At 43.8% G+C, this 24085-nt stretch overlaps 1 protein-coding gene across 16 annotated transcripts in view; it reads left to right on the top strand.

The window, feature by feature from the left end:
* LOC100380641 (E3 ubiquitin-protein ligase HUWE1) overlaps window positions 1-24085 on the top strand; it is an 87742-nt gene that overhangs the window by 28997 nt on the left and 34660 nt on the right. For 12 of the 16 annotated variants that reach the window (XM_045696346.1, XM_045696356.1, XM_045696343.1 and 9 more), the window contains 19 exons: window positions 1342-1464; window positions 1618-1711; window positions 1869-2053; window positions 2356-2412; window positions 4687-4809; window positions 5011-5106; window positions 7343-7612; window positions 7991-8143; window positions 8285-8412; window positions 9553-9634; window positions 9797-9973; window positions 12521-12671; window positions 13763-14024; window positions 17206-17386; window positions 17573-17768; window positions 18040-18207; window positions 18887-19029; window positions 19295-19403; window positions 19623-19846. In XM_045696346.1, the coding sequence (XP_045552302.1) occupies window positions 1342-1464; window positions 1618-1711; window positions 1869-2053; window positions 2356-2412; window positions 4687-4809; window positions 5011-5106; window positions 7343-7612; window positions 7991-8143; window positions 8285-8412; window positions 9553-9634; window positions 9797-9973; window positions 12521-12671; window positions 13763-14024; window positions 17206-17386; window positions 17573-17768; window positions 18040-18207; window positions 18887-19029; window positions 19295-19403; window positions 19623-19846 (2922 nt within the window). The remainder of the gene's footprint in view (window positions 1-1341; window positions 1465-1617; window positions 1712-1868; window positions 2054-2355; window positions 2413-4686; window positions 4810-5010; window positions 5107-7342; window positions 7613-7990; window positions 8144-8284; window positions 8413-9552; window positions 9635-9796; window positions 9974-12520; window positions 12672-13762; window positions 14025-17205; window positions 17387-17572; window positions 17769-18039; window positions 18208-18886; window positions 19030-19294; window positions 19404-19622; window positions 19847-24085) is intronic. The other 4 variants (XM_045696354.1, XM_045696357.1, XM_045696348.1 and 1 more) reach the window with 3 other exon arrangements.

Raw genomic sequence — 24085 nt, 5'->3', positions numbered from 1 at the left:
ACGTTACATTTTGTTAGTCCTCACAAGGTCAAATGCTATTTCTAGGGGATTTAGGGTTAAGGTTCAAATTTGTGTTAGGGTTAAAATTAGGTTTAGGGTTAAGTTGAGGTTTTTGGGTTAACTTCTTATGGGTACCTGGGACGGTAGCGTCCCACCTGGCCAACATCCGGTGAAATTGCAGAGTGCCAAATTCAAAATTACTGTAAATATTGAACTTTCATGAAATCACAAGTGTAATACATCAAAATAAAGCTTAACTTCTTGTTAATCCAGCCGCCGTGTCACATTTCAAAAAGGCTTTACGGCGAAAGCAAACCATGCGATTATCTGAGGACAGCGCTTAGCACAGAAAACATTACATAGTTACCAGCCAAGTAGATTAGTCACGAAAGTCACAAATAGCAATAAAATTAATCACTTACCTTTGATCTTCGTATGGTTGCACTCACAAGACTCCCAGTTACACAATAAATGTTCATTTTGTTCGATAAAGTCCCTCTTTATATCCAACAACCTCCATTATGTTGGCGCGTTTTGTTCAGTAATCCAATGGCTCAAATGCGGTCACAACAGGCAGACGAAAATTCCAAATAGTACCGGTAAAGTTCGTAGAAACATGTCAAGCGATGTTTATAATCAATCCTCAGGTTGTTTTTAGCTTAAATAATCGACAATATTTCAACCGGACAATAGCGTCGTCAATATAAAAGAAAAACAAGAAAGGCGCACTCTCAGTCGGGCGCATAGAACAGCTCTGAGGACATCCCACTATTCACTCAAAGTTGTCATTCTCTCTCATTTTTCAGAATAAAAGGCTGAAACAATGTCTAAAGACTGTTCACAACTAGTGGAAGCCATTGGGAATGGAATCTGGGTCCTATCCCTTTAAATGGTGGATAGGCTTTCATTGGAAAAACAGCCATTTTCAAAATAATGGCACTTCCTGGATGGATTTTCTTCATGTTTTCGCCTGCCATTTCAGTTCTGTTATACTCACAGATATTATTTTAACAGTTTTAGAAAGTGTTTTCTATCCAAATCTACTAATTATATGCATATCCTAGCTTCTGGGCCTGAGTAGCAGGCAGTTTACTTTGGGCACGCTTTTCATCCGGAGGTGAAAATAGTGCCCCCTACCCTAGTGAGGTTAATTAAGGTAAGAGTACTGGTTAGGGAAAATAGCATTTTGAATGGGACTGAATTGTGTGTCCCCACAAGGTTAGTTATACAAGACTGTGTGTTACATGAAAAATTATTATCTTTTTTTTAGATGCATGTTTCCAAGAAGACAAACACACGTTGCTCCCTCTAATGCTGAGCCACTCTCTGCCTCCCATTTAGGCAGCGTTCAGCTGCATCTGCAGCCTGTGGAATAGGAAGCCCCTTAAAGTGTACGGGGGCCGCATGGCTGAGTCCATGTTAGCTATACTGTGCCACATCCTGAGAGGAGAACCTGTCATCCAGGTGTGTTCTTTTATATAAGGTGCAGTGGCACACCAGAAGAGAGAAACTATTGGGGGGGATTATTTGTAATGTACACACATTTTCTTTGTCAAATAATCCTTTGAGGGATGGTTGCTAGTGGCATGTAAATTAAATTTCGTTCATTTCTCCCAGGAGCGCCTGGCCAAGGAGAGGGAGGGCACAGCCCGTCCAGAGGAGGAGGGAGGTCTTGGGGCCTCTACGCTGCCTGTAGGCCCCAGCTCTGGAGGTGAGAGGAAATGGTGTATTTTCAACAACATTACATGGTATTAATGACAGCGAAGGCTGTCATTTGATACAATGTATTTTTATACACATGAAGGATAAATGCACAATAACTATCCAAGAGCACATAATGATTTATAACACTTGAATGTAAAATCCAGGTGCAGGTGGATCAGCAGGGGTCCCTGGAACAGCAGTGAATGCAGGAGAGGGCCCTGCCGGGTCAGTTCCAGGACCAGCCATTGGAAACAGTACAGCACCACCTGCACCAGGGGGTGCAGCAGAGGACTCCACTAACACTACTCCCAGGAGAGAGCCACAGGTTAACCAGGCTCAGCTACAGCAGGTGAGGAGGGTGTGGCTGTCGGTCCGGTCCGTGTGTGTTTTTGGATTCCTTTACCTTTTGTGACCTTTTCTTCATAGAAATGGCAGTTTTTGTCAGACCGTTTCCTCATAGACAATTTTTGGCATTAAACATGCATCATTCGACAGCTTTGATAGATATAACTGCTAGCATTACTAGATACCGTTGAGATCATTGGTTGCACTGTTAGCATAGGTTGAAATTGTACTGTTTTGTTGTCAACCTCTTGTCCCCTTGAACCCTCACCCTGGTGTGGCCTGCTCCACTTTGTGTTGTTGTGACAGGCTCAGGGAGGAGGCAGGGAGAGGCAGCCAAACGTCAACCAGCAGCAGCTACAGCAGGTATACAGCTAGATGCCTCCGCACTCAGCGTCAATCTAAAAAAATAGGAATGGAGTCTATTTATATACAGTCTATATGCTGCACCGAACTTGCACTTTCTAGACGGGGCGAATAGGCGCGAGCGTACATTTGACTAGAATTGAATCTGATCTTTCGTTTGTAATGGGGTCAAGGCTGAAGGTGGCCAGGAGGAACCAGAGGGAGGGAGGGAGCAAGAGAGAGTGGGAGGCTGGATGTCCCTTGGTTGGTGGAGCATTTTTGATACACACAGGAAACTGTTGTGCGTAAAAAAAAAAACAGCAGCGGTGCAGTTCTTGACACAAACAGGTGCGCCTGCCAGCTACCTACATACCCCGTTTGAAGGCACTTAACCTCTCTAGGGGAGGTGGGACGAAATCGTCCCACACTATTCAACAGCCAGTGACAAATCAGAGCTCCAAATTTAAAACCACAAAATGTCATAATTCAAAGTTCTCAAACATAGGACTATTTTACAACATTTTATAGATGCACTTCTCCCGAATCGAACCACGTTGTCTGATTTCCAAAAGGCTTTACAGCGAAAGCAAAACATTAGATTATGTTAGGAGAGTACATAGACACAAAAAACCACACAGCCATTTCCAAGCAACTAGCATGCATCACAAATACCCAAAACACAGCTAAATGCAGCACTAACCTTTGATGATCTTCATCAGATGACACTCCTAGGACATTATGTTATACAATACATGCATGTTTTGTTCAATCAAGTTCATACTTATATCAAAAAACAGCTTTTTACATTAGCATGTGTTGTTTAGAACTAGCATACCCACCGCAAACTTCCGGTGAATTTACTTAATTACTCACGATAAACGTTCACAAAATACATAATTATTTTAAGAATTATAGATAATGAACTCCTTTATGCAATCGCTATGTCTGATTTTAAAATAGCTTTTCGGTGAAAGCACATTTTGCAATATTCTGAGTACATTGCTCGGCCATCACGGCTAGCTAATTTGACGCCCACCAAGTTTGGGACAACCTAAACTCAGAATTACTATTTAAAAAATGGTATTACCTTTGCTGTTCTTCGTCAGAATGCACTCCCAGGACTTCTACTTCAACAACAAATGTTGTTTTGGTTCCAAATAATCCATAGTTATATCCAAATACCGCCGTTTTGTTCATGCGTTCAGGTAACTATCCAAACGGTGATGCGCGAGCGCATTTCGTGACAAAAAATTACAAAATATTCCATTACCATACTTAGAAGCATGTCAAACGCTGTTTAAAATCAATTTTTATGCTACTTTTCTCGTAAAATAGCGATAATATTCCAACGTTGTATTCATTCGAAGGCTGAAAGAAAAAAATGGAGTAGTCTCGTGGACGCGCATCTGTGTCACTGTCCCCAGGCTGACCACTCACAAATTCTGCTGCTGTTCCTGGCCCAGAAACAGCAGACACCCCATTCCACTTTCTGGTGCCTTCTGAGAGCCAATGGAAGAGTTAGAAAGTGTCATGTTACAGCACAGATGCTGTAATGTCGATAGAGATGCAACAGAAGGACAACAAATTGTCAGACAGGGCACTTCCTGTATGGAATCTTCTCAGGTTTTGGCCTGCCATATGAGTTCTGTTATACTCACAGACACCGTTCAAACAGTTTTAGAAACTTTAGCGTGTTTTCTATCCAAATCTACTAATTATATGCATATTCTAGTTTCTGGGCAAGAGTAGTAACCCGTTTTAAATCGGGTACGTTTTTTATCCGGCCGTGAAAATACTGCCCCCTATCCCAAAGAAGTTAAATATTTTGTCTTGCCCATTCACCATCTCAATGGAACACATACACATTCCATGTCTCAAGGCTTAAAAATCCTTCTTTAACCTGTCTCCTCCCCTTCATCTACACTGAAGTGGATTTAATAAGTGACATCAATAAGGGATCATAGATTTCACCTGGTCAGTCTATCTTGGAAAGTGCAGGTGTTCCTAATGTTTTGTACAGTCACTGTATATAATGCGTGACGTTGACTCACTGATCACACTGTGCCTTAGCCATAGTCTGCTCCTTTTCTCACTCACTCACTCACTCACTCACTCACTCACTCACTCACTCACACCAGCAGTTATGACAGTGCTTTACAGATACCCAGCCTAAAACACCAAAGAGTAGGCAATACAGGGGCTTGGGAAAGACTCGCTAGAAGGAAGTCTCCTCTAACCCTGTCCTGTGCTCGGTCTCTCTGTCTGTCGTTTTTAACCGTTGTCTCCTCTATCTAGTTGATGGACATGGGTTTCTCCAGAGAGCACGCCATGGAGGCCCTGGTGAACACCAGCACCATGGAGCAGGCCACAGAGTACCTGCTCACACACCCTCCTCCTCTACTCAGCGGAGCCGTTAGGGTACGACCACACACATACTTACGTGGGAACGCGCAGTAAGGGAGAGATTGACTGAGTCAAATACAGAACATGCACACTCAGCCATGTTCCATTGACACACTATTTGCTCATATTACACACATTCACAGGAACACACGCAGGTACACACACACACACGTCTCCTCCTGTAATGTGTGTTAAGTGTACTCTGTTGGTCTGTAGGACATGACCATGTCAGAAGAGGACCAGATGATGAGAGCCATCGCCATGTCTCTGGGACAAGAGGTCAGCATGGAACAGCGCTCTGATTCGCCCGAGGTGCGCTGCCACACACACGCACACACACACTAAGACACGCCCCCACTCACAGGCGTACGGATGGAACATATTGCTGAATGAATGGACAACAGCTCATGAATGAATAACCAGGGCCCCCTCCAGAAAGGAGCTGTGGAGTCTACAATGCACCCTAGGCACTTGTGTGATCTGAAAGTATTGGATAGGTGTGTAGCCTAGCGGTTAAGAGCATTGGGCCAGTAACTGAAAGGTTGCTGGTACTAATCCCTGAGCAGAGTAGGTGAAAAATCTGTTAATGTGCCCTTAAGCAAGGCACTTAACCTTAGTCGCTCTGTATAAGAGAGTCTGCTAAATGTCTAAAATGTAAAAGGATATAGTGTTTTCCACAAGCACATGGAGTAGCCAGCCTCCTCCCGGTTAAGACATTACTACCAACAGGCTGTATTTTGGTGGCCTCCGGCACATTCTAATCCTAGATTAGATTTTCAACCAGGAAATAACCCATCTTTTTTTTTATTTTTTTTTACACTTTTATATGGTTAGTTTCATCAGCTGTTGTACAACATGATATACATCACAGGGGGGAAATATTTAGACTATACTGGGCCTAAAGAATCCTGTATGAGTCTGCTGACTTCCACGGGCTTCAAGCTTCCTTTTCAAGACATTTTCTCAACTGTCTGCAATACAGGTATGATAGATGAATGTAGCAGGTGTTTAACATGGGCTTTGCTACACAGAAAACGGCAGTTGACTAGTCCATTGTCAACATTCTGAAGTCAGTAGACCTATGTCAATAAGTATTAATAGGTTTAAAACCACTAGCCTACCTATCGTTCCTGCAGTGAGGAGGATTCACAATATTTTATAAACTAGTCAAGCTTGCTGTCCCTCAATCAAAGCACATTAAAAGGTCATGTTCGCCACCACTCCTTGGCTGCATATGAAACACGCCAGGGTCCAAAGTTGAATTTATTTTCTCACTGGGCAAAAATCTACTGGCCTATCAGAATTTCTCCATGGTGTAGTTGTTAAATGTGTTGGGGTCATGGAGGGCCTATAGGTTGTCATGCTTTCTCTATATAAGCCTATTCAGCTATTAATAGGCTACATTTGGTTATTATGTGTGTTTAAAAAGCTGTGTAATGTAAGTCATGACTCCATTCTTTAGAACCGCAGTGTATTAATTGCATTCATTTTTGTTTGTAAATTATGTATTTTTGAGAAGATTTGAATATAGGATGCTGCCCCCTTTAAGACAAATGTTCCAAAAGAGAGAGATCAACATGACCACAGTAGGCTAGCCAAGACCAATGCCACTTGTCTTTTTTGCAGACCATCAACAGTAGCCGGCCTATTGCTAGTATGTGCACAATCACTTAAAGTAAATAAGATCAGTGAGTAGATCGATGGGCACGTCTTTTTACTCTGGACAGCTCGTGTGCTGTGTGACAACATCAACCTATGTTCTGCTCGAAGTTATGATTGGCAGGAGAGTGGTAGTGCTTGAATGATCGACCTATCCTATTGCTCAAATACAAATAGCGTGATGTTTACGTGTGTTGTCTTCAATGGTAGACTGTGACAGAGCAGGCAAATGTTGAACTGGAATGAAAAAAAAAGTGCTGAAAAGTCACTGGCCCCTACATGTTTTTACTGCCAGCGGGCCAACATTAAAGTCAGACCCTGCATGCAAAAGGAAAATCAATGTGCCAGAAAACAATTTGGCGAAGTGGATTTCGACATGCAAATTCATGCTCTCTCTGTGTAAAGAAATTTGACTGCAACCGCAGCGCACCCAACACACACACACACCCATGTACAGAGAGGCGGGACAGACAGTCACACCAGCAGTGTGTCCCTGTCATCAGGCTCCTGTCCTATCAGTAGATGACTAGAAGATGCATGTTGTTCATTCTAGCAGGAGAGGGCTTGGCGCTCTTTTTTTTCTCTCTCTCCTGACTAGCGAATTGAAAAGTAGTTCATTTTAAGTGGAGAAAGTACCCGGCTGAAAATGACCCTTATCTGTATAGCCGACAGCCAGCGCTAGTGGAAAACACTGGGTGTACAATTCTATTTATTGTTGCAGCTCCAGCTTTTCATTTCATAGACTTGGTGAAATATCAGCTGTATTGCTTTTATCTATACAGTGGTCTCAGATGTAAACACAGATTGTTTAGGTGTTGTTTCCGAAACTGGGCCCAAACCACTTCACCCCCACAGGTGCTCACATTCCCTCCCTATATCTTTCTCTTAGGAGGCGGCACGTCATCGCGAGGAGGACGACAGGAGAGCCAGGGAGCGTACGGAGGAAGAGGAGGCTCGCTGCCTGGAGAGGTTCCTGGAGGCCGAGCCCCTGGACAGTACGGAGCTCCACGCCTTCACTGACTCCATGCTGCCCGGCTGCTTCCACCTGCTGGACGAGCTGCCAGACACCGTCTATCGCCTCTGTGACTTGCTCATGACTGCCATCAAGAGGAGTGGTCCAGAGTACAGGGATCTCATCCTACGACAGGTGGTCAACCAGGTACGTGTAATACCAATTGGTCAACACCTTGGAGAAGTGATGAAGATTGCTAGTGTTGTCACTCTGTTAATGACCTCTGGACGATAAGCTGTAGGTGTGTCCTTGTGACCATCTGCACCAATTATTTGAGTTCTCCGTGTCCTGTATGTCAGGGTTTTCTAATCTGTCCTGGGGCTCCCCCTGGGTGCACATCTTGGTTTTTGCCCTAGCACTACACAGCTGATTCAAATCTTGATGAGTTGGTTATCATCTGTGTAGTGCTAGGGCAAAACCCATAACGTGCACACGGGGGGAGCCCCTGGACAGAGATTGGGAAACTCTGCTGTGTGAAATGTTAAGGTGTGATCTATTAAAGTATATGATCTTTGACATGTGTAGGTGTGGGAGGCAGCAGACGTGCTCATCAAGGCAGCAATACCCCTGACCACCAGTGACACCAAGACTGTGTCAGAGTGGACCAGACAGATGGCTACCCTGCCCCAGGCCTCCAACCTGGCAACACGCATCCTGCTGCTCACACTGCTCTTTGAGGTATGGACACACACACACAAACAGGAAAAACCTCCTGCTCAAACTACTTTAGTGACAGAGACATAGATGCACAGTAATTCCTTCCTCACACACCCCTACCGGCCCTGAATGTTGATCCATGCTGTCTTCTGTTCCCTGTAGGAGTTGAAGCTGTCATGTGCTAGGGTGGTGGAGAACAGTGGGATCCTCAATGTGCTCATCAAGCTGCTAGAAGTAGTGCAGCCCTGTCTGCAGGCTGCCAAGGAGCAGAAGGACATCCAGACGCCCAAGTGAGTAGCACCCCCCAGAGCTGTGTATTTAGAGTTGGGCCAACTTTTATAATTGTGGATGTTGTTGTAATTCAGTTTCAAAGTATTCATTTAATATTTCCCATGTAATTATAATGGGAGCTAACATGGCTGCCATAAAATGTTGAAGTGTCATTCATGTAATTGAATCATAATGAAGAAACCTCAATTGTCCAAGTCTCTAAATACCGTAATTTCCGGACTATTAAGCGCACCTGAATATAAGCCGCACCCACTGAATTAAAAAAAATATTATTTTGAACATAAATAAGCAGCACATGTCTATAAGCCGCAGGTGCCTACCGGTACATTGAAACAAATTAACTTTACACAGGCTTTAACGAAACACGGCTTGTAAAAAAATTGCAGTAAGCTTTAGTTGTCTTTTTGCACTGAGTCAATTCCTCATGCTGCTGTTTCCAACGTCTTATCATCGACTCATTAAGACCAAGCTCCCGTGCAGCAGCTCTATTTCCTTTTCCAACAGCCAGATCAATCGCCTTCAACTTGAAAGCTGCATCATATGCATTTCTCCGTGTCTTTGCCATGATGAGGGTGACAAAATGACTACCGTAATCAGAATGATGGGAAGTTTGAGAGCGCTCGATTTAATCTAAACAGTAAACCAAAAAGTTGTTTGACCTTAACCCGTTCGGCAATTTCATTGGTCTAATGAAAGCTTCATGCCGCCAAAAAACTGAGCACGTCACAGAATGTGTTTTTTTTGGAGGAAAAAAAATTGAAAGCGGGAAAAATCCATATATTAGTCGTGTCATTGTTTAAGCCGTGAGGTTCAAAGCCTGGGAAAAAAGTTGCGGCTTATAGTCCGGAATTTCCGGTACATGGCTCTGCCATCCCCCAGGCTCTTTGACAGCAAACGGACTAAAGGACCGCTATTGAGATTAGCTAGCTAGCACACGTGTGGAAATTAATACCATTCAGAAATATACTGTCCTGCTACAAATGGCAGCATGAACGATCTTCATTTTTTAACGAAGCCTTTTCTTATTTCAGCGATACTTTTTTTTCGTACTTGGGTGAGGTACATGTATAAGCATTGCATCTGTCAGACAAAAGGCAATGTACAACACGACTGAACGTTGTCTGTCCGACTGTGTACAGGTGGATCACTCCAGTGCTGCTGATCATTGACTTCTATGAAAAAATGGCTGTTTCGTCCAAACGCAGAGCGCAGATGAACAAGGTAAGAGGAATGTCCCCGTGCAACATAAAGATTAACCCACCTTATAGGATATGCATGTGATTACCATTGTATCGCCATGTCTGGTCTTTTAGTCAACCTTCTCTCACTACCAAAAAAAAATAAATTATCCCTTCGTCCCCACACCCCCTCCACTCTCTCCAGTACCTGCAGCCCAACGGTAATAACTGGCGTTGGTTTGACGACCGGTCAGGGCGCTGGTGCAGCTACTCTGCCTCTAACAACGGCACTATAGACTCAGCCTGGAGGGCCGGGGAGAGCAGCGTCCGATTCACCGCCGGACGCAGGAGATACACCGTACAGTTCAACACCATGGTCCAGGTATAGAGAGAGATGTGTATATAGTGCCTTAGGAAAGTATTCAGACCTGTGACTTTTTCCACATTTTGTTAGGAAACAGCCTTATTTTTTTCCCTCAATCTGCACACAATACCCCATAATGACAAAGCAAAAACAGGTTTAGACATTTTTGCTAATTTATTAAAGATTAAAACAGATCACATTTACATAAGTATTCAAACCCTTTACTCAGTACTTTATTGAAGCACCTTTGGCAGTGATTACAGCCTCGAGTCTTCTTGGGTATGATGCTACAAGCTTGGCAAACCTGTATTTGGGGAGTTTCTCCCATTCTTCTCTGCAGATCTCTCAAGCTCTGTCAGGTTGGATGAGGAGGGTTGCTGCACAGATATTTTCAGGTCTCTCCAGAGATGTTCAAGTCCGGGCTCTTGCTGGGCCACACAAGGACATTCAGAGACTTGTCCCGAAGCCACTCCTGCGTTGTCTTAGCTGTGTGCTTAGGGTTGTTGTCCTGTTGGAAGGTGAACCTTCGCCCCAGTCTGAGGTCCTGAGCAGTTGGAGCAGGTTTTCATCAAGGATCTCTCTGTGCCTTGCTCCGTTCATCTTTGTCTCGATCCTGACTATTCTCCCAGTCCCTGCTGCTGAAAAACATCCCAACAACATGATGCTGCCACCACCATGCTTCACCGTAGGGATGGTGGCAGGTTCCCTCCAGACATGACGCTTGGGATTCAGGCCAAAGCATTCAATATTGGTTTCATAAGACCAGAGAATCTTGTTTCTTATGGTCTGAGAGTCTTTAGGTGTCTTTTGGCAAACTCCAAGCGGGCTGTTATGTGCCTTTTACTGAGGAATGGCTTCCGTCTGGCCACTCTACCATAATGGCCTGATTGGATTGTTGTCTTTCTAGAAGGTTCTCCCATCTCATCATAGGAACTCTAGATCTCTGTCAGAGTGACCATCGGGTTCTTGGTCACCTCCCTGTCTAAGGCCCTTATCACCCCCCTGCTCAGTTTGGCCAGGCGGCCAGCTCTTGGAAGAGTCTTGGTGGTTCCAAATTTCTTCCATTTAAGAATGATGGCGGGTGCTGTGTTCTTGGGGACCGTCAATGCTGCAGACATTTTTTGGTACCCCTCCCTAGATCTGTGCCTCGACACAATCCTCTCTCGGAGCTCTACGGACAACTCCAACCTCATGGCTTCTGCTCTGACATGCACTGTCAACTGGGACCTTATATAGACAGGTGTGTGCTTTTTCAAATCATGTCCAATCTATTTAATTTACCACAGGTGGACTCCAATCAAGTTGCAGAAACATCTCAAGGAGGATCAATAGAAACAGGATGCACCTGAGCTCAATTTCGAGACTCATAGCAAAGGGTCTGAATACCTATGTAGATAAGGTATTAATAAAAAAAATATATATATTATATACATTTGAAAAAATGTCAACTGGTTTTCGCTTTGTCATAATGGGGTATTGTGTGCAAATTGCTGAGGATTTATTTTGTATTTAATCAATTTTAGAATAAGTCTGTAACATAACAAAATGCACTGTACACACTCACTAACTCAATGGCCAGTTTATTAGGTACACCCATCTAGTACTGGGTCGGACCACCCTTTGCCTCCCAGAACAGCCTGACTTGTTCGGGGGATGGATTCTACAAGGATTCCACTGGGATATTGGTCCATGCTGACGCGATGGCGTCACGCAGTTGCTGTCGATTGGACGGCAGTACATCACCTCCACCAGCCTGTGCCGTTGACACCAGGCAGGATTGTGCCATGGACTCATGCTGCTTACACCAAATCCTGACTCTGCCATCAGCATGACTCAAAAGGAACTAGGGTTCGTCAGACCAGGCAATGTTTTTCTAGTCCTCAATTGTCCATTGTTAGTGATCGTGTGCCCACTGGAGCTGCTTCTTAGCTGATCTGAGTGGAACCCGTTGTGGTTGTCTGCACACCACCGTTGTACTGTGCCATTATTTGTCTGTTTGTGGCCCGCCTGTTAGCTTGCTCGATTCTTGCCATTCTTCTTCAACCTCTCAACAATAAGTTGTTTTCGTCCACAGGACTGCCTCTGACTGGATGTTTTTTGTTTGTGGCACCATTCTTGGGAAACCCTAGATACTGTTGTGCGTGAAAATCCCACAGCCCGGTGGTTTCTGAGATACTGGATCCATAGCACGCGCCTAGTCTTTTAGGTCACTTGTTTTGCCCATTGTGATGTTCAATCGAACAGTAACTGAATGCCTCTGTCTGCCTGCTTTATGTAGCAAGCCACGGCCACGTAGGTGCGATCCATTCTGGTGAAAGTAGTGGTGTACCTAATAAACTCGCCGGTGAGTGTGGGTGGGGAGCCTCTTCTATACAGAGACCACTCAAACAAAGGAGCAGAGTCGACAGTGGATTTTTTATTTTTATTAGACTTAGGAATACTTTAAATCCTGGTGTTAATAGCATGCTCAATGGAGAGTATTCATTGAAAGTGCTTATCAGTCCAGTTATGGGCATAATTTGGGTCTGGGAAACCATTGACTTGTATATCTTTGTTCTATTCCAGGTGAATGAGGAGACTGGTAACCGTCGTCCAGTGATGCTGACGGTCCAGAGAGTGCCTCGCATTCTTAAACCTGCCAAAACTGGCAGCATGATGGACTCTGAGAGGGAGGAGGGGGACAGGGGCAAGGCAGAGGAGACTCAGACAGACCCAGGTAATAACTGGATAGGAGCTACTGTTCTAGTATAGCCTCGAACAGATACTTGAGACTGATGAGGGGGACATGGGCAAGCCATAGGGTAGAGAGACCCAGATAATGGACCTACTGCCTTCCACAGTGCCTTCAGAAATTATTCACACCCCTTGACTTTTTCCACATTTTGATGTTACAGCCTGAATTTAAATTAAGATGTTTGTCACTGGCCTACATACAATACCTCATATCAGTGGAATTATGTTTTTACAAGTTAATGAAAAGCTGAAGTGTCACGGCACTAAGTATTCAATCCCTTTATGGCCTAAATTAGTTCAGGAGGAAAAATGTGCTTAAGTCACATGATGGGTTGCATGGACTCACTCAGAATTTTTTTAACATTATTTTTGAATGATTACCATATCTCTGTACCCCACACATACAATTATCTGTAAGGTCCTTCAGTCGAGCAGTGAATTTCAAACCCACATTCAACCACGAAGACCAGGGAGGTTTTCCAATGCCTCACAAAGAAGGGCAACTATTGGTAGATAGGTATCAATAAAAAAGCAGACATTGAATATCCCTTTGAGCATGGTGAAGTTATTAATTACATTTTAGATGCGGTCAATATACCCAGTCACTATAAAGATGCAGGTGTCCTTCCTAACTCCGTTGCCGGAGAGGAAGGAAACTGCTCAGGGATTTCACCATGAGGCCAATGGTGATTTTAAAACAGTTACAGAGATTAATGGCTGTGAGAAAACTGAGGATGGATCAACAACATTGTTGTTACTCCACAATACCAACCTAAATTAGAGTGAAAAAGGAAGCCTGTACAGAATAAAAAATATTGCAAAACATGTTTTTTATTTGCAATTAGGCACTAAACTGCCAGAAAATGTGGCAAAGAAATGTACTGTATGTTTTGAATACGAATATGTTTGGGGAAGAAATATGCGCAACTCCAGTGTTTATAAGTAAAGTGTGAAGTGTTTACCTTTTATTAGACATTGCTATTGTCACAAAGCACACTTTGTTTAGATGAGAAATTTATGTATATTGTTACTTTAGTTGTATACCATAGTCAAATCCTCCCCTCTCTCTTTCAGACTCTGCCCCAGTAGCCGTGGAGATGAGTGCTCCTAAAGATGACAACACTACCCCTCAACTAAAGGAGTCCTTCTCTGGTCCCTCTGCTCCTCCTGCCCCCCCTCCCGCAGCCCCCCTGGACCCCACATCTGAACGCACCGGGCTAGGAGGAGCCATCGTGGTGCAGGGCCTGACAGAGGACATGACCACGGTGCTCATCAGAGCCTGTGTATCCATGATCAGTGTCCCCGTGGACCCAGACACCCTCCACGCCACACTAAGGTTCCTACTTTTATTTTGTTCCCTTAAGTCTTGAATCTTATTTAAATGCAGTGTTTTCCATTAGTGTCGCCTAATCAGCTTGTTAGACACATTTTCAGCCGACTACTTTGTCCACTTCATAATCATATTAACTAGGCTACTTTTCATTTAAGTTTCTGTCGAGCCCTCTCTCGCTGGAAGGAACACTATGCATCTTCTTGCAATCTATTGATAGGATAGGTGCTGACCTGAGGTGCTGACCTGTTGCGCCCTCGACAACCACTGTGATTATTATTATTTGACCCTGCTGGTCATTTATGAACATTTGAAATTCTTGGCCATGTTCTGTTATAATCTCCACCCGGCACAGCCAGAAGAGGACTGGCCACCCCTCAGAGCCTGGTTCCTCTCTAGGTTTCTTCCTAGGTTCTGGGCTTTCTAGGGAGTTTTTCCTAGCCACCGTGCTTCTACACCTGCATTGCTTGCTGTTTGGGGTTTTAGGCTGGGTTTCTGTACAGCACTTTGCGATATCAGCTGATGTAAGAAGGGCTTTATAAATGAATTTGATTTGATAGGTGCCTGTCAGTCACAAAGCGAGCGATGACAGAGAAACGCAGTCTGGTGTCTGTCCTGCCTGCCAGTGCAATTTGTGTGCACTGGTATTTGTTTGCAGTCAAATTTCTTTACATGGAGGGAGTGGGGATTTGCATGTCCGATGTAATATAAGTGGTTGACAATGAGTCCGTAATCCACAACTTGGCCAAATTGTTTTTTTGAACATTCCATTTATTTTCTTTCTGGTGTTTCACATAGCCAGCCACGTGGAGTTGTTATGCATAATAGGCTGTTTACTGGGCTTTGATTGACAGCTGAACAGCAAGTGTTGACCAACTTGTAAAAGGTGTAGAACTGATTGAATTAACTCCATCTTCTATATCCCTTTGCCATTCATAAATCATACAATGTGGTTATATGAACATGGAATCACATCTGGACAAGGAAAGCAAAGGATTTCCTAGGTTTCCTTTCCTAGGATGTTGGAACTTGCCAGACAGTGACGCTGAAGTGAGTGAGTCTCGTCAGTCAGTGTAGGCTACCAAATTGTATCGGTGAGAGAGCCATTCATTTGGTTCCCTAATTTGCTACTAGTATGCCTATGGCATTTTGCCGATTATCTACAGATACATTAGATGAAGATGGTGAATCATCACTGCAGGAAGAATAGGTAGTGGACAGCCTCATTCTGGTCCAAATATGATAATTAGGCCCCTAATGGTATCCAGGCATTAAAGCGGAATTCAACTCTGTAAAAAGATGTATAGACCTTAGTATGGAATCAACTAAATGTATACATTTGCCCAAGTTTATCATAAGATATGAACTGAATGCATCAGTTATTCGTATTTCCTGCAACTTTCTGAAGAGGCAACACAAATGCCCCTTGTCCGTGTACGCGGTGTGTGCGTCTACCTCTTTGTATAGCCGTTAGCCATGATGGTCTTGAAAAGCCTTCTTATAGTTGGAAAGGCTTTCCCAAAAACCTTCTCAATTAAACTTTAACTACAAAGTAGCCTATGCTTACCTGTCAGAATGATATCATAATAATTTTCATCAATCCAGTGGGTATTTGTTTTGCCAACTCTCCCATCACGTGTGCTACAAAAACACAGCTAAACAACAGCCTAGGTGCACACTGGGATTAAAGTGGAACTACACCCAAAAATCAACATTTATCCAGATTTTTCCCAGACCTCAAAAGTGGTTTCCTGATTTGGTTTAAGCATTGTTGTGGATTTGGAACTAGGCTTGGGCAGTATACCATATACAGGAGTATTTGGAAATTGCCAAAGGATGGTTTTTCAATACTGTCATTGTTGTTTATACTTTGTTTGATCTATTTTTATACATTTTGGATATTTGTAGCTACTTTTTAAGGAAATACCTGCAGTAAACTTGTGCATTAAGTTAGGAGATGAGGAATATTGAGTTAATTACAAATTTTAATTACTAACCTTACTGGTAGTCCCCAGTCACGTGGCCTTTACAAGCACACAACAATGAGAGATCGGAGCCTTGTTGTGGAGTAGTATGGAATCCACAACTAAATGTTTGCCAGCTAGATATCTTATAACTTAACTGTCTAAAATGTGCTAAATGCTCTGCAGTTGTGCATTTGATTTGCTAATTTATTAGCTTGTTACCTAAGTGGTTACCCTCTAACATAATCAAGTTTCGTGTGGTAAGAGGAGAATCCCCTCCTAGATCAAGAGCCTTGCTGTCTAATATTTATTTTGTGCGTGCAGCTAACTGTGAGTAGCGTTTTTGACCTACTTCTATAACTCTGAGCTGGGATATCAGTCCTGCAAATAATTTAGGTCAGAGACTGTATAATAACATGCTCGCAATGCGCTCGTTAGCGTTCTCTATAGGATTTTACATATATTTGTTAGCATTGCTAACCTACAGATTACAAATGCTCAGTGGGGGTTGAAAATAGCAGTCCTTCTGTTCAGTGCCGGTATTAGCAAATATCCCGGTATGACAGTATGGATACTTCTCAAGCCAACTTAGAACATCCAATGTTGTGGGAATTCATTTCTTGCAGTAAAACTGTAAATAAGACTTCAATCTTGAAGATTACTTTTAAAAATACATTTTTTTTTTTACAATTAATGTTATTTTACTTAGAAAATAGTCCTGATCATATACTGTAGGTCAAGACCATATCCCAAATAACTAACACCTTGTTCTTACATTATCAGTGATTTCAATTATAAAGTCATCTCTTTCTACATAATACCACAACTACATTTTCCAGGTATTCAATAATTTTGCTGTGAATTTCGGATGGAATCGAGGCATTAGAATGTGCTCGATGCCACAAATGGAGCTCCTTAGGCAAAATATTTTGAACCCAGGGGGCCAGACCCACCCGGCCCAGGTCATGCTGGCTGTCTACTTTTTCTATTTTACTACTCTAAGTACTTGTTGCACACTGAAAAGGGTCATGAAAAGTGCTGTACAAATCAAATGTAGTAGTTTTATTTTACTGATCCGTAATGGGAAATTGGTTTGCGTCAGTCATAAAATGGCACCCTTTGAATCACAACTGCGAAACGTAACATAAAATACGTCTATATATAAATTGCACCGGAAGAACTGGCATCAATTGGACTGTGTGTAATTTATAATTATTCTTCAGGCTGTGCCTGCGCCTGACGAGAACCCACCACTACGCCATGATGTTTGCTGAGCTGAAGAGTACCAGGATGATCTTGGGGCTGACGCAGGGGTCGGGCTTCAACGGCTTCACGCCGCTCGTCACCCTGCTGTTCAGACACATCATCGAGGACCCCGCCACGCTACGCCACACCATGGAGAAGGTACTGGAACACTTTGACCTATTTGAACTATTTGGTATTATTTTCAGTTTTCTGATCAGTGCAGCTGAAGGCAAGGAGAAACTGAGAGGAACGAACTTCAGACTGTTGAGAAACCCCCAGTCAGTGTTAAAATGTAGTGCACTATAGCCATTTGTAATTTGCACTTAGTGTCTGTCTGACCTCTAGGTGGTGCGGTCAGCAGTGACCAGTGGGGCGGGCAGCACCACGTCAGGTGTGGTATCAGGCTCTCTGGGCTCCAGAGAGATTAACTACATCCTGCGCGTTCTGGGCCCGGCCGCCTGCCGGAACCCAGACTGCTTCGCAGACACGGCCAACAGCTGCGTCCGCATCGCCCTACCTGCACCCCGCGGAGCTGGTACGGGTATGTTAAAATACTCTGGTAGGAGTCTGGATAGTTGAATGTCCACAGGTCTATCTGGTTCGAAGGACCATGCAAAACAGTGTGGTGTGGTGACCAAATCTTTTTAAAACAACTTCTGAATACATCTTGGACATCTCAGACAGACCTGTGGCCAGTCAACTAGCCGCTTGCACTTATAGCTCTCAGCTAGTGCCCCTATTTTACAGTGTGACTTAATGTGACAGTGTGTGTGGTTGCTGTAAGTGTTGACATCTTTTCTCACTCTGCTCAGCGTCAGATGATGAGTTTGAGAACCTGCGTATCAAGGGGCCCAACGCGGTGCAGCTGGTGAAGACCACCCCCCTCAAGCTGTCTCCGCTGCCCCCCATTCCTGACACCATCAAAGAGGTCATCTATGACATGCTCAACGCCCTGGCTGCTTACCACGCACCTGAAGAGGGTAAGCCCCTCACAGGCACCCTATCCCAATTTGTGTTTCCTCGATAGCTTGCGTCCTATGTCCTCACCTCCTTCACTATATTGAACAAGGTCCAAGGTCCTTCCCCTCGGTTCTTAATCTCCAGTGCATTAGGAGAAGGAGGGGAGAGTGGATGTGAGGAATGAAAATACATCAATGAATTCAGACAGCTAGCCGTACACTGAGTGTATAAAACATTAAGAACACCTTCCTAATATTGAGTTGCGCGCCCCCCGCCCTCAGAACAGCTTGTCAAGTTGGCTTATTGTCCTTTGGTTGGTGAACCGTTCTTGATACACATGGGAATCTGCTGGGCGTGAAAAACACAGCAGCGTTGCAGTTCTTGCCACAAACCAGTGCTTCTGCAACCTACCTCCATACCCTGTTCAAATGCACTTAAAGCTTCTGCCTTGTCCATTCACCCTCTGAATGACACACACGCACTATCCATGTCTCAATTGTCTCAAGGCTTAAAAATCCTTCTTTAACCTGTCTCCTCCCCTTCATCTACACTGATTGAAGTGGATTTAACAAGTGACATCAATAAGAGATCATAGCTTTCACCTGGTCAGTCTAGGTGATGGAAGCAGCGGGTGTTCCTGCTACACGTGTGTAAAGTGAAAGGTTCTGTGGGCTAACTTCCTGTGTGTCTTTTGTGTAGCTGAGCGTCCAGAGGAACCTCCTGTGGCGGTGCCCGGGGGGCAGGACCTGTGTCAGATCCTCCAGGATGATGATGTCTACCAGCAGTACAGACTGACCAGACAGGGCAGTGACTTCGACTCACAGTCCGCTTTCCACATCAACGTAAGTGTCACATCTGGCTGGCTGTTTGAGAGTCCTTCTGGCCATGGTCCTGTTTCAGTAGTGGATACACGTTTTGCAACAGAAAACAGAAGATGTGTTCTTATTGGAAGTTTAGGTTATACCTCTGTTTCAAAATGTTTTCTCACTGACTGAACAGGGCCCAAGAGTGAGTTATCAATGGATACATGTATGTATGTTTTGAAAACTGCTGTATTAGTCTAGATATTGTAAGTAATATTTTCTCCATCTCCCCTCGCTCTCTCAGGCCCAGGTGTTTACTGCAGATGGTGCTGTGGCTGACTCCTCTCAGTCTGGCACGCCCCAGGGAGAAGGTGAGGCACTCCCTCCCTGCTCTTCACCTCCAGCCTCTACTGGTATTGACTGCATTTACATCCTTACACTTCTTCCTTTAGTTTGATTACATTTTAGGATGAAAATATACAATATAGTATGTTTACACAAACTGAATGAAAAATGATTTTGGCACGAGTGCATCCTTAAAAATGTGTTCTAACAACCTCTCTACCCCCACTTGATCCCAACTCCTCTCTTCTCTTTCCCCTCTGTCCATTTCCCTCATCTCCTCTCCCCAGCCTCTACTCCAGAGGAGATGCGTGAGGAGAAGAAGGAGGTGGAGGGTGAGAACGGAGCCAGCTCAGAGGAGGGTAAGGGGGCCAAGGCTAAGGCCTCCAAACCCCTGATGCCCACCTCCACCATCCTGCGTCTCCTGGCAGAGCTGGTCAGGTCCTATGTGGGCATCGCCACCCTCATAGCATCCTACTGCTACACGGCCGGACAGTCTGAGCTCATCAAGGAGGTGGGTTGGTTCGCCTGGACAAAACTTCAATTTTTCAAAGTCTATTTGTATTGAGATTTTTACTACTGTAATACATTTAACATTAAGAACCCAAAGGGATCAAAGCTTGAAGTTTCCCCAACTCAGTCCTCGGGACCCCCAGAGGTGTACGTTTTGTTTTTTTACCTAACACTACACAGCTGATTCAAATGATTGAAGCTGGATGATTAGGTCATTATTTGAATCAGCTGTGTAGTGCAAGGGCAAAAAACAAAATGTGCACCCGGTGGGATCCCGACGCTCGAGTTGGGGAAACCCTGCTTTCAGTACTTGAAAATGCGTTGACAAACTCCTGTTCAACTCTTCCCATTCCAGTAGCTATGTTGGTCCATTGTACTTCAAACAACTTGTGTAGGCAGGTTGATTGTGGATTCAAACCTTCTCAAATAGCCTAATTCAAACTCTTAGCAGAGGTGCTCCCACAATAATGTGAGTTTGTACTGCATACAATGTAAAGTGTTGGATTTTTCACACACCAAAAGCTTTGCTTTTATACTTACAAGATTGAGTAAGCTGTTTTGTCTTGTGGTGATGTGGTTTCTGCCTGTATTTCCTTAAACCTTTATTTTGGCAATACATGTCAATATTTCATAACATGTTTTTTTTGGTCCGTAGGTGCCCAACATAACAGCAGGTGGTGGTGTTGTACACAGTCACTCATATAGATATAGAGGTCTTTACAGCCTGTCTGCATTCCTGTTTTCTCTCATCATTAGCTTACCTGTGTAATGCTGACATAAGCTCAGAACCACTTGTTTTATCGATTGCTGTGCTCTGCCAAATGTATATTTAGTCTGTTTGTATTTCTATTTGTAATAGATTGACGCTATAATACATTTACTCTAGGCCTGTATCTAAAAATACATACAGCCTAATGAGACATGCATGCATACATATACCGTAATTTCCGGACTATTAAGCGCACCTGAATATAAGCCGCACCCATTGAATAAAAAAAAAAATATTATTTTGAACATAAATAAGCCACTCATGTCTATAAGCCGCAGGTGCCTACCGGTACATTACACAGGCTTTAACGAACTTTACACAGGCTTTAACGAAACACGGCTTGTAACAAAAAATAAAAAATGAGCAGTAAGCTTTAGTTGTCTTTTTGCACTGAGTCAATTCCTCACGGTGCTGTTTCCAACGTCTTGTCATCGACTCATTAAGACCAAGCTCTATTTCCTTTTCCAACAGCCAGATCAATCGCCTTCAACTTGAAAGCTGCATCATATGCATTTCTCCGTGTCTTTGCCATGATGAGGGTGACAAAATGACTACCGTAATCAGAATGATGGGAAGTTTGAGAGCGCTCGATTTAATCTAAACAGTAAACCAAAAAGTTGTTTGACCTTAACCCGTTCGGCAATTTCATTGGTCTAATGAAAGCTTCATGCCGCCAAAAAACTGAGCACGTCACAGAATGTGTTTTGTTTTGGAGGGAAAAAAATGGAAAACTGGGAAAAATCCATATATTAGTCGTGTCATTGTTTAATAGTCCGGAATTTACGGTACTGTTAATTCGGAAAGTGTTCAGACCCCTACACTTTCTCCACATTTTGTTACGTTACAGCCTTATTCTAACATTGATTAGGTAAACAAACAATTGAATCTCCACACAATACCCCATAATGACAAAGGAAAAACAGGTTTCTAGATCTTTGTTAAAATGTGAAAAATAAAATTAAAAAACGGATCACATTTACATAAGTATTCAGACCCTTTACTTAGTACTTTGTTGAAGCAGTGATTACAGCCTCGAGTCTTCTTGGGTATGACGCTACAAGCTTGGCACCTGTATTTGGGAGGTTTCTCCTATTCTTCTCTGCAGATCCTCTCAAGCTCTGTCAGGTTGAATGGGGAGCATCGCTGCACAGTTATTTTCAGGTCTCTCCAGAGATGTTAGATCAGGTTCAAGTCTGGGCTTTGGCTGGGCCGCTCAAGGACATTCAGAGACTTGTCCCGAAACTACTCCTACGTTGTCTTGGCTGTGTGCTTAGGGTCGTTGTCCTGTTGGAAGATGAACCGTCGCCCCAGTCTGAGGTCCTGAGCGCTCTGGGGCAGGTTTTCATCACACATCTCTCTGTACTTTGCTCCGTTCATCTTTCCCTCGGTCCTGACTAGTCTCCCAGTCCCTGCAGCTGAAAAACATCCCCACAGCATGATGCTGCCACCACCATGCTTCACCATAGGGATGGTGCCAGGTTTCCTCCAGACGTGACTTGTGATATTCAGGCTGAGGAGTTTTATCTTGGTTTCATCAGACCAGTGAATCTTGTTTCTCATGGAGTCTTTAGGTGCCTTTTGGCTATCTGACCAAAATGGAGAGTGATGGAGTGCTGCATCAGATGACCTGGCCTCCACAATCACCTGACCTAAACCCAATTTGAGATGGTTTGGGATGAGTTGGACCACAGAGTGAAGGAAAAGCAGCCAAGAAGTGCTCAGCATATGTGGGAACTCCTTCAAGACTGTTGGAATAGCATTCCAGGTGCAACTATTTGAGAGAATGCCAAGAGTGTGCAAAGCTGCATCAAGGCAAAGGGGGGATACTTTGAAGAATCTCAAATATAAAATATATTTTTTAATTTAACACTTTTTTGGTTACTACATGATTCCATATGTTATTTCATAGTTTTGATGTCTTCACTATTATTCTACAATGTAGAAAATGGTAAAGATAAAGAAAAACCCTTGAATGAGTAGGTGTTCTAAAACGTTTGACTGCAACTGTATTTTTATTTATGTAGTAGCAGGACACTGTGAAGTCCATTATTCCACTGAAGAGTATGAATAAATCTAATCAGTCTCGTGCGCCGAATACAACAGGTGTAGACCTTACAGTGAAATGCTTACTTACGAGCCCCTAACCGACAGTGCAGTTTAAAAAAATACAGATAAAAGTAACAAGTAATTAAAGAGCAGCAGTAAAAAATAACAATATATACAGTTAGTTGAGGTAGTATGTACATGTAGGTAGAGTTATTAAAGTGACTATGCATAGATGACAACAGAGCGTGGCAGTGGTGTGGGGAGGGGAGGGGGGGCAATGCAAATAGTCTGGGTAGCCATTTGACGAGATGTTCAGGAGTCTTGTGGCTTGGGGGTAGAAGCTGTTTAGAAGCCTCTTGGACCTAGACTTGGCGCTCCGGTACCGCTTGCCGTGCGGTAGCAGAGAGAACAGTCTATGACTAGGGGGTGGCTGGAGTCTTAGGCAATTTTCAGGGCCTTCCTCTGACCGCCGTCTGGTGTAGAGGTCCTGGATCACAGGAAGCTTGGCCCCAGTGATGTACTGGGCCGTTCGAGCTACCCACTGTAATGCCTTGCTGTCGGGGGCTGAGCAGTTGCCATACCAGGCACTGATGCAACCAGTCAGGATGCTCTCGATGGTGCAGCTGTAGAACCTTTTGAGGATCTGAGGACCCATGCCAAATCTTGCCAAGGACCCATGACAAATCTCCTGAGGGGGAATAGGTTTTGTCGTGCCCTCTTCACAACTGTCTTGGTGTGCTTGGACCATGTTAGTTTGTTGGTTATGTGGACACCAAGGCACTTGAAGCTCTCAACCTGCTCCACTCAACCCCGTCCATGATTATGGGGGCGTTCTCCTTTGTCTTGATCACGTTGAGGGAGAGGTTGTTGTCCTGGTACCACACGGCCAGGTCTCTGACCTCGTCCCTATGAGGCTGTTTGAGAATGTTTGTATCCTAAGCAACCTGCCTAGTAGTGCTGACTGATTAGTGCTCCTGGAGGTCGCTAAGATGTTAGCGTTGTCAGAAATGCTACAGAAGGTAGAACGTTGTTAGTTCTTAATGGACAGAAATAAGCATGTGAGAGTGATAAATTGTACTTTCATTAACTTTTGCCGCTACAAACCTATTCAATCTGAAAGGTGGCAAGTCTAATTGTCACTTTATGGACCCTGTATTCTCGTTCTTATCTGACACCCAGATAGTGAGCTAGGTCGGGGCAAGACATTGTCTTTTTTCTTCATGCTACTGACCCTGTTAAAAGTCCAGTATGTGGTTCTCGGTAACAGCCCGATGGCCAGGGAGTGTCTACGACATTGGTGTCATGTTGTCTTAGATATAATGGTAGGGAGATGTGAATTTAACATTGAGCTTCAATCAAAGGCTGTTGTTGCGCTGACTGGCTTTATGTATTAGTTTGTCCAATAAGTTCCTCAGTATTGTCCTG

Source organism: Salmo salar, chromosome ssa15 (genome assembly GCF_905237065.1).
Source record: "Salmo salar chromosome ssa15, Ssal_v3.1, whole genome shotgun sequence".
Classification (NCBI taxonomy): domain Eukaryota; kingdom Metazoa; phylum Chordata; class Actinopteri; order Salmoniformes; family Salmonidae; genus Salmo; species Salmo salar.
This window is presented reverse-complemented; position numbering and strand designations above follow the sequence as displayed.